The 10,422-nt window shown below is 50.1% G+C and overlaps 1 protein-coding gene across 1 annotated transcript; it reads left to right on the top strand.

Annotated features, from left to right (window-relative positions):
• Window positions 1-2,088: 2,088 nt before the first annotated feature.
• On the top strand, window positions 2,089-7,675 carry BARX1 (BARX homeobox 1). Its single transcript, XM_069084520.1, has 4 exons — window positions 2,089-2,733; window positions 5,733-6,021; window positions 6,223-6,307; window positions 6,742-7,675. The coding sequence occupies exons 1-4, from the start codon at window positions 2,523-2,525 to the stop codon at window positions 6,904-6,906; spliced, it is 750 nt and encodes a 249-aa protein (XP_068940621.1). The 5' UTR covers window positions 2,089-2,522; the 3' UTR covers window positions 6,907-7,675.
• The last annotated feature ends 2,747 nt before the right edge of the window (window positions 7,676-10,422 follow it).

Genomic DNA, 10,422 nt, shown 5'->3' with positions numbered 1-10,422 from the left:
CTGTCTTTTTCCAATCTGAGGGATAGAGTAGAGGGTTTCTGATTTCTTGGAATTCTGGTTTCTCAGAATGTCTCCCAGACGTTGGAGGGGGGAAGAGCTAGTCCCAGACCCATTATTTTAGTGACGTCTGGGACAAAGGATTCTGAACTCTTCTGCTCCAAGTCCTCTCTCTGGGTCTTTGAGATTTGAACCACCCAAGAGAAAACAGTTCTGCTGTTTTCTCCCCCCAGTTAGCCCACATCTATATAATCCCAGGAAGACTCTGTGATCCCTGGGTTATTAAGCCCCAGAGGACATTGCTGGGAGTCCTAACCTGCTCTGATTCTTCCTTGTGGAGGAGGAAGACGTGCATAGTAGGCTGATTGATCTTTCATTCATTGAAGGCACCAGGTAGGCCTGACAACTGAAACCTTTTGTGAGGACTATGTTCAGATTTTGTTCTTTACTATCAAGAGATAGTGGCCTCCTTTCTCCCCAACCACCCAACATAAATGGCATCTACCCTCTACCCCCACCACCATTTCAGGCACAAGTATGCCTCCACACACTTCAAAGTTCCTGATAAATTCAGGTGACTATAGAATCAGCAACAGAACCCCAGCTTAGCAGCTCCCTTTTCCACTCTCCTCAGGACTTGGTGGAAAGGGGGGATGAAGTCACGAGAAAGACACAGAGAGAGAGACAGAGAGAGAGAGACAGAGACAGAGACAGAGAGACAGAGAGAGAGAGAGAGAGAGAGAGAGAGAGAGAGAGAGAGAGAGAGAGAGCACATGGTCCTGGCCTCCCCAACAGATTAGAGGTACCAATCTTATTTCACTAGGCCCTCCCTTTGGTGCCCCTCTCTCCCACATATCCTCCCTTTCTTTTCCTTTCCCCTGATTTTCTTTCTAGCAATCCCAGGTCTGAACCCATCCTAGATGAAGTCATCCATTGTCTCTGATCTGGGCTTTGGTAGGGATCTTGGATTGTCTTACCGACCACTTTTCACCATTAGCCCCTTATAGTAAAACTCCGACTCATTTCTTGGCCCTCCAGAGTTCTAGGCTTTGAGTTGGAGGGCAGGGTCTTGTGGTTAACGCCTCGGACTTTAGTTTCTAATTAGGGTACAAAAAACTTCCATTGGGAACTGAAGTCCCTCTTGCCCTTGTAGGTCAGACACAGAATTACCTGTCTCTGCTCTGCCCCCAAGTAGGCCAGCATGCCTAGTGGTAACTAACCAGCCTCTCTCCTTGGTGGCTGTAGTGCCCAGAGATCAGGGCCAGTTACTTCATTGCCTCTGTAATCACCTTATTATCCATCGGGCCTAAACAGGAGCCTTAGAAAAGGAAAAAAAAAAAAAACTGAGAAGTTTAGGAAACCTCCTTTGCCTCGGAGGTTCTAGGAGGGTGGTGATGGTAGCTCCCCCTTGGGGCAGGGCTACTGCGAGCAGGGCAAGGAGCAAGAGGGTGGGCCAGAACCCGGCCAGGATAAACTTCCGAGTCATGAGCGGGTGGCTCAGATTCGTATTGCTCCTGCTCAGGACCCGTTTTCAAAGTCCCTTCGGGAGGTCTGGGTCCTACTTCAGAGCCCCAGAATCAGAACAGGAAACTGAACAACCGCTTGGCGAACGGGGTCCAACAGTCAGAATTTGGGTTTTAAAGGGAAGAGGACGATGGACAACTACAGGCCAATGTCTTCCTTAGCCGTCCCAGTCCAGTGCACCCAGGGAGGGAACACAGGGGAGTCCGAGTTTTCAAGGAGATGAGTGAACTTTGGGGGTGGACTGGGCTCTTGGGGCCCGTAAGCTGAGAATGTCCCCATACATCTCTAATGGGTTCTCTGGCTTTGAGACCAGGCAGAAAGAGGACCTCTCTTCTAGCCCCGCTGCTCCTCCCAACGAGGCCTCTCAGCTTCACTGGGACCGATCGGTTAGTCTGGGCTGGGCATCCGAGGAGGGGCGGGCGGGGTAGTAAGGACTGCCCTCTCTCTCTCTTCAAGCCCTTTTCCCTCCCCATTCCTTTCTTCCTCCTCCCCCTTCTACCACCCATCCCCTCCCCCTCCCTGCCCAGCCCCCTTTCCCAGTCTCGGCCCTTGTTCCCCAAGTCTCGGCCTGAGGTGAAGGATATAATAGGCTCCGCTCTGTCCCCTCCCGGGAGGGGCGGAGAAAGCCCATCTCGGCGATGACGCGCGGGGGCGCGGGCCGCATGAGGCGCTGAGGCTGCAGGGCCCCGGTTCAGTCCTCCTCACCAGAGCTCCCCTGGTCGTGAGCCTTTCCCTGGGGGCACGGTAGGAGGCCGAAGAAGCCAAAGCTGAGGCGCCTGCCGGTGGAGAGGCGGGGAAGGCAGCCAGCAAAGCAGTGAGGGCGAAGTCAAGGGAGAGGGCCCAGGCAGCCGAGAGAATGAACGGGCGCCAGCCCTGGCCCCGGAGCAGCCCCCCAGGCACCTTGGCCATCGCTGCCATCTAGGGGCCGGAGGGGCCCCGCCAGGCAGGAGGAGAAAGCGGAGGAGGCCTGTGGGATACCAGGAGCCTGGCAGGAGCGCAGGATGCAGCGCCCCATGGAGCTGGGCGCCGCGCACTACTTCCCAGCCGAAGCTTTCCCAGACCACCGCTCCCACCGCTACCGGAGCTTCATGATCGAAGAGATCCTCACTGACCCCCCAGACGCCAAGAGTGCTGCGCCTGCTGCGGCTGGTGAGCTGCTCAAGTTCGGCGTGCAAGCATTGCTGTCCGCGCGGCCCTTCCACAGCCACCTGGGTACGTGCGGTCAAGCGGTGGGCAAGGCGGGAGGGGAAGGGCGGGGGCCAGCGGCCGGGAAGGGTCACAGCCCCTGTCGGCCCTAGGCATCGGCGCGGGAGAAGTGATAACCACCAAACAGCTTTCCCTGTTGCAGTCAATCAGCCTTCCAGCCCATCAGTTAGCGGAGTCGTCCACTCGGTCTGTCAAGTTGATTGGGGGTGCAGAGAGACCCATCTTACGTACAAAGGGATATACAAAACAGAGAGCCCTGCCCTTGGGGAGTTGGCAATCCAAAATGGGCCTGGTCCTGCCTGGCTATCTTGTTAGCTAGAAGGGGGAGGTTCAAGTCGTGTCTGAACTCTTCTAGTTTCTTTGGCCCAGCAGCTTTGGGCCCAGGATTGGGCTCTTTTTGTTTAGTTTCATCTTGCATTATTAAGGTGTTTTGAGCTCTTCAGCAAGGACTTGGTATGAATCAAAGGGGGGGGGGGGACGAAGGAAGGCTAGAGAGAACACCCGTAATGTCAATTTAGAGATCCATGTCCCCTCAAGAAACCCTTCTTCCAGGACCTCAAACCCCTGCTGGGTCCCACCTCTAGATGAGATACTTTTTATGTTGAGAAAACTTAATCACCCTCTTTCCTTGTATGACTTTATGTAACAACTTTTCCTGGTCCTCCATGAGATACCATGGATTGCCCCGAGAGATGTATGAGAACCTGATAAGACTGAGGCCCCAGGTTGCCCCAAGTCAGTACCCCACAGTGGACCTGGAAGGTCGAAAGGGCAGCTTCTCGGAATCTCTTTCTTTGACATTTAAGACCTCGGGCTTTCAGATTCTGGGTGACTGTAGGTTTGCCACGTCAAAGGGAACCAGGAGAGAAGCTATTGGTTCCTGAGGGAAGAAAGTGGTTCGACCCTGAGCCCCAGTTAGCTCTGTGAAGACCCCTCTCATTTGGACGGGTCTGGAAATGGAGAAAGAAAATAGTTGCAGTCCCTAACAAAAAGATGGTGAGAGTAAGATGGTAAGATTCTCTGACATCGAGGCCTACCCTAATATCGAACTCTTTTCGGGAAGACATTCAGCCTGCGATGAAAAGAGCAAGGATAACAGAGTCTGAACTAGACCAGGGTATCTGCTTTGAGTTAGTAGCCACTGATTTCCCCATGGGCCTGCACCAAAAATCCCGAGCCTTTTGGAGTGTCTCAAACCCTAAGACTTTCCCAAGTTCTTTTGTTTCCTGAAGGAGGTTAATAGGAATGAGTCTTCCGGGAGTCTCAGTCCATTTAGAAAAACTTCTCCTCTTTCTCTTTCTGCTCTGTCCCAAACAAATTTCCCTAGTCTAGTTCATCTAGATCCTTGGGGTGGAAGTCACCTTCCCCATTCCAGTTGGTTTAGATCGTCCTGGGGACAGTCCAAGGGACTGGCCGTTCCTAAGAGGTTTTGCACCAACAGTATCAACTCTCTTGGGCCTTGGAAAGCGTGTCTTATTTTCTAATGAGATAGTTATGATCAAATGCTATTTTAAACAAGATTAGGTTCAACTTTAATAGTCTATTATTAATATTAAGTCATATATTATTTAGTGAAAGATGTGAAAATGACGTTTTCTTTGTCTTTGTAGCTTTAATATTTTCTTTTTTTTCCTTCTTCATCCTTTCTTTTTCACTCTCTTTCCTGTTCCCGTCTCTCTTCACCCTGCTTCTTTCTCTCTCTCCTACCCATCCTATGGGAGCCATGTTGGGACATCTGTAGTATAGGATTAATCCCTTTTTTGTAAAAAAAAAAAAAAAAGGAGGGGATGTCATTTTGGTATTTTAGGAACTGAAAGCATGTTTAAAGCTTTAAATATTAGGGGCGAGGAAGAACAGAGGAAACTATGGGAGTACCCATTCAGAAAAGGTATACTAAACTAAAACCGAGTTTAAAGTGATTTTTTTTTTCAACACGAAGAGCCCAAGTAAACAGAGGTTTTGAGAGGAATTTTTTTGTTATTCAGCGATCCCCTACCCTGACAAAACGGGAACACTTCCCTGCATATCTCCTTTTCTGTATGGGACTGGGCAGGCCCGAATCTTCTGAGGTTAGCTTCGAGATTAACACTGACTGACATGGAGAATCGTTTGAGGTGTATTCAATCTGCGGATTATTCGTTGTCAGTCATTTATTTTGTTGTAAAAATTCATTTCGAATTTAAGAATTCTGAAACATTTTTGGGTTGAAGCGTCTAACCAGAGTAACAATTGTTTCACACACATACACACACACACAGCAACAACTTCACAAAGGACCCACATATACACTCATGTATATACATTTAATGCGTATGAGCACTTATATATACTTAATGTGTATGAACATTAGCAATCCATTGGTATCTGTGCATGCTACCGAACAGGTGTATATACATTTATTCACATCTATGCGCATAACCCGTGTTTTCATATAGATTTGGATTTCATCTTTCCAAAGGTCGTTGTAAATATTCTAGATAAGAAAATGTGATCTTGGAAATGAAGGCAATCTTTCCCTCCTCCTAACTCAGTCACCGACGTTGTTTTCGCTCTGACTTCTGTTTTGGATTTTTTTTCCCCCTTGATTTCCGTTTCCCACGAATCAAAAGACGCTCAGAATCCTGGACTTCGGGATTCTGCCATTTTATGGCCAGAAAAGAAAGAGAACAGGAAGGATCTGGGGAAATGTTACGGTAGAAGATGCTGATAGAGACAGAGGAAGGAACATTTAATTTCGGGGTTCCAAAGCCACTGGGGAAAGGTATCAGAGAAGGTTAGAGAAAGTGTCCGCAGTTTTCCGGTTCCCAGCTCTCTCAGCTGGAGAGCTGAATAGCAACAGTGGTAGCGGGCTTTGGTGACTCACCCGCCCGGCTCGGATGAGTCAACCTGGCGGCGCCCTAGTCAAGGCCGGAGAATCCTTCGTGGGGGCCGCGGGTCGGCGCTGACTTGTCCTTTCTCTTCTCCCTCCTCTCTGGGTTTCTGTCTCCTGATTCTTCTGGCGGCAGCCGTGCTGAAGGCAGAGCAAGCGGCAGTCTTTAAGTTCCCTCTAGCGCCCCTGGGCTGCTCTGGTCTGGGTTCCGCGCTGCTAGCCGCAGGCTCTGGGCTCCAAGGCGGCTCCGCCTCACCTCACCTCCCTCTGGAGCTGCACCTCCGTGGAAAGCTGGAGTCTGGCCCGGCCGAGCCGGGCACCAAAGCCAAGAAGGGGCGGCGGAGCCGGACGGTTTTCACCGAACTGCAGCTTATGGGTTTGGAGAAGCGCTTCGAAAAGCAGAAGTACCTCTCCACGCCGGACAGGTAGAGTCAAGGGCCTTTGGGGGATGGAGGAGTGGGGCGGAGGAGCTGTGAGGGGGGCTGGGATCGAGGGCCGGGAGCGCACTCTTCTTTCGTGGGTCTTAGCGGGGAGAGATTGCCTCCCCTCAAGGAACTTTCAAGAGTTCAAGAGAAGGAAGCGGAGAGCCCAATCTGAAGGCATCCTCCGCTTTCGCGCTTCCACAGAATAGACCTCGCTGAATCATTGGGCCTGAGCCAGCTGCAGGTGAAGACTTGGTACCAGAACAGGAGGATGAAGTGGAAGAAAATAGTGAGTGTGAGGTCCCAGAATCCCTTTCTAACTCCCCGAGCCCTCCTCCTCCATCTTCTCTGTGTCCCCAGCAACCTGGTATCCCGGCAGCATATATCCCGGCCTTGTTACATCGAGAACAACCTTAGTTCTCAGGGGGAAAAAAATGCCTTACTGTCCACAGGCTTGAGTATTCTAGTTTAACATAGCGTCGCAGAGTTCGAACCTAGAGAGCTAGGAACACAGTCAAATTGGCACCTGGTACCGGGAGGAAAGGGGTTGAGGGAAAGCAGCCCCATCAGTATTTAACCCAGAATAGAATTTCGGCATCCAAAGAGAAGAAAGGTTGGGAGATATTGTTCAAGAAGTGAGACAGCTGCTTGTTATCTTTCCCTCCCCCTGAGGCCTCCTTTGCTTTGCAAGCGCTCAGTCTTTTTCTCTCTGTCATTATGCAGGTGTTACAAGGTGGCGGGCTTGAATCCCCGACTAAACCTAAGGGGCGCCCCAAGAAGAACTCCATTCCCACCAGCGAACAGCTAACTGAGCAGGAGCGGGCCAAGGAGGCAGAGAAGCAGGCAGAGAACCTGAGCTCTCCCTGCGAAGTCAATCAGGAGGAGTGAACTTGGTCACCAGAATTCTTCAGGCCTTCGGCGAAACCGAAGGGGTGGATGTTGTTAATGCCTCGACCCTGGGACCTCTCTTCCTCAGATAAACCAAAGACTGACTACCCTCGAGGCCTTTCCTTCTGAGGACCGGATTAGCCTAGAGGACAAACTAAACTTTTCCAGGCCTTATTGGGGCGGGGCACTTTTGCCACTCTCTTCCACCCTGGGAACAGACCAAGTTTGGGTCGCCTGCTCATTTCTCCGGACTAGAACGATCTTATTTGGAGCAGCAATAAGGATGAAGAGGAGTGACTGCTGCTGAAAAAAAAAGTTTCCTTTCATTGTTTCTGCAAAAAACTGTCCTATTGGGAAAACCAGGGAAGCTAGAATTAAACAAACGAGGAAAAAAAAATATGCCATCCACTCAAGAAACAAAAGATCCTCCAAATGAATTTATGATAGAGGAGAAAATTTTCCTGTCCCTGCTGATAGGGTATTTAAGGTTTCGAAACCGCCCTAGGGGTAGGGGCGAGCGCGCACACTCACGAACTCACTAAGTTCACAGTCACACTCAAGCCCCTCAGGGCTTGGCCACTTCCTGGAAGGACCTCTCCAAGGTGGGCGTCCTAGCGGTCTCCGTTTGGTTCTGGAGTCCTAGGTTCGGAAGGGGAGCCAGTAGCAGCCCAGAGGGATCGGAGACCAAACCCAACCTGGATGCCTTCTCCAGCTCTCCGCCTTACCCTTCGAAGACAGTGACTTTATTCCAATAAAGTATTTTATGACACACGGGCTGAGGTCGGTGCTTCTGCAGCTCCCACTGTCTCATTTTGGCTGGGGCTGATTTCTCCTCGGCTGTTTTGGGTGCCCAAGGTTTTAGGGGGTAGCAGATTCAAAGTAGCAGCAGAAAGGGGTAGGAATGGGACGGTTTGGTTTTATTTTTAAAGTAACTTATCGAAAGAATAATTTTGAGGGCGGGAAATCTGGATCTTTTGCTCCAAAGCAGGTGTCTCAGTGTGGGTGTATGGCTGGTGGGTACGACTTTTCGCATTGTTTACCTGGGTTATCACCCCCACTTTTCTGTTTTGCTTTGACTCTGGGGTATGGAAAGAGTCTCTAAAAGGGAAAGCCTGATAGTCTCTCCTACTTTTCAGTTGCGTAGTGACAGCTCGGTACCGAAAGGTAAATCTTAGCGCAGTCTCCACCGAACACCACCTGCCTTGAATAGAGGCAGTTTTGTACAGTCAGAGGTTTCAGCCTCATACCAATCTTTAGCAGGTTGGGGGGTAGAAGGGCGGAGCGTAAGATCCCTTACGTCTCGGGATAAAGAGCATTTATTCATCTGACTAGATTCAGGTTTTGAGTTTGACTTCTTGGTTTTGTTTGTTACCTAGATTGCTTACACGGGTTTTCCTTTTTTTATTTTGGGTACCGAAGCTTTGTTTGGACTTGCACTGATGCCAGCCAGCGCCCCGGAAGGGGAAGCTCTCGCTGAAAACAATCAGATAATTGGGTTTTGAGGCGTTGCGATGTGGACCGCCTGGCTTATTGATTTTTCTCTGCTGACCCTACACAGGCCCGCTGGGGCGCTGGGTCAAAATAGACCTCGCAGGATCCGCCAGCTTCCACGGTAGCTGGGGCTTCCAGCCATAGGCTCCTCCTGTTTCGCCGTCAGGTTTCTCTGGTGGCAGCTTGCATCCTTTTCTATTTAGTTTGATTACTCAGTGAAAGTCTGACGCGCAATTATTGTCCGCACCTCCCGAGAACTTCGGCAGGAAACTCAGAGTAGCAACTTCCGTGCAGCTGGGAGCGCAATCCCGGGTCGGGTCGCTTTCCCTGACTCCTATCCGAGGTCCTTACCTTTTACCCTCATCCCCTACCACATTACCTGTGCCTTCTGATTTCTGTTATTGTCTCTAGGCCGATGCCCAAGTCAATGCCCTCGGGACTGAACACCAAGGCCCCAGACTATGATTACAATTTGCGGGGTTCCATTATCCCGAGGTGTCCTTGCTCCCTCTCCACCCTCACCCACTCCCAAGAATACGAGGCAAGAAGAGAGTGAAAGAACAACTGGTGGGGGTGGACTTATTGAGGAGTCTCCAGATCTGGGATTTGAAATGCTTAGGCAGTTCCCAGTGAGAAAACTCCTTTCACGGCTGCAATCGCCAACTCGCCTATACATTAGAGTCGTAGAGAGTGCCTAGTGAACCCTGAGAAATTTAGAGATGTACCCTGGGTGAGACACCTGTTATGTGAGTCAGAGGAAGGATTTGAATTCAGGTCTCCTTGACTCCAAGGCTGACACTTTGACTACCATGTCTTACAAGAGAAAACGAAACATGAGTGAGACATGAAGGCACTCTTTTCTATGGAAATATTTTAACGGGATCTTGGGCGCAATTTTTCTAGAGTTCCATTTCATCCTTTGCAAAATCCAAGAATTGGACTAGGTGATCTCAAAGGTGATCTTATAGACTTGATTTCCCAGACTAGTGGCTTTCTAAAAACCAGCCTCCTGCGTTCTCTTCTCAGGAGACTAACTCTTTTAGTCAAATTCCCACTGACTTAGCTGATAGTTCTGAATCACATTGTTGAACCTGGAAGAGACCTTGGAGGTCATTTAGTGGCATTCTTTCCTTTTATGGATGAAGAAATTGAGGTCCAGAAAGGCCAAATGAACAGTCACACAGGCAAGGAATCAGCTGAGTTCTTCAGCGTTTATTCCTACCACGGTCAGGGCCTCAGCCCCTTACCCAGGTTGCAACCTTCTTTTGGTTTGGAGCTGGGAGGGAGAGAAAGAGGCAGAGTGAAATTCTAGAACCGTTCTCTTTTGACCAGATCCCTTGGGGGGAAATCATCCCTGTTTCTGAGGCCCAGGCCAGGAACTCACCAAGAGTTATCCGCCTGCCCGTGTCCTCCTCCCCAGAGTCCCTCGCAAGCATTAGTGCTGCAGTCTAGGGCACAAACACAGCAGGGGGCAGCATCGTCAGGTCTCCGAATGAGGGAGCCGGTCCTGGGTTTTGTTTTGTTTTGTTTTGTTTTGTTTTTTTTAATCTTCTCTCCTCTCCCCTCACCCCCCCCCACCAAAAAAAAAAACCCCAAAAAACCCAAAACCAACTCTAGCGATTTCCTGCTTCCCGACTTCTTTCCCATCGGGTTCCAGGGCCTGCAGTTTTCTATACTCCTGGTATTTACCTGGAAGGAGAGACTCTGGGAAGGGCATTGGGGAAGGTAAAAGGAAAAATCAGTTCCTTTCACACTCTTCAGGCTGACGCAAAACTCTGAAGTGAAAGGTGAAGAAAGGTCAAAAGGCATCCCGGGAACCCCAGCTCTCAACCACAGTCAGTGTAAGAAGTGGGGATAGGGGGTAAGGACAGGGAACGCAGGTCTAAGTGTCTAGAGTTTCAGTTTCTGGATGGATAGATAGCATTTAATGAATTGGATGGGACCACTAAATGCGTTCAGTCTCCTTATCTCTCTTATCCTTCGGGATACAAAAAGGCAGACATAGCCAGGCTTGATCACTGCTGG

The sequence above is a fragment of the Petaurus breviceps genome, unplaced genomic scaffold (genome assembly GCF_028583685.1).
Source record: "Petaurus breviceps papuanus isolate PSGF00001 unplaced genomic scaffold, PetGlider_PUasm1.0 174, whole genome shotgun sequence".
In the NCBI taxonomy this organism is placed as follows: domain Eukaryota; kingdom Metazoa; phylum Chordata; class Mammalia; order Diprotodontia; family Petauridae; genus Petaurus; species Petaurus breviceps.
This window is presented reverse-complemented; position numbering and strand designations above follow the sequence as displayed.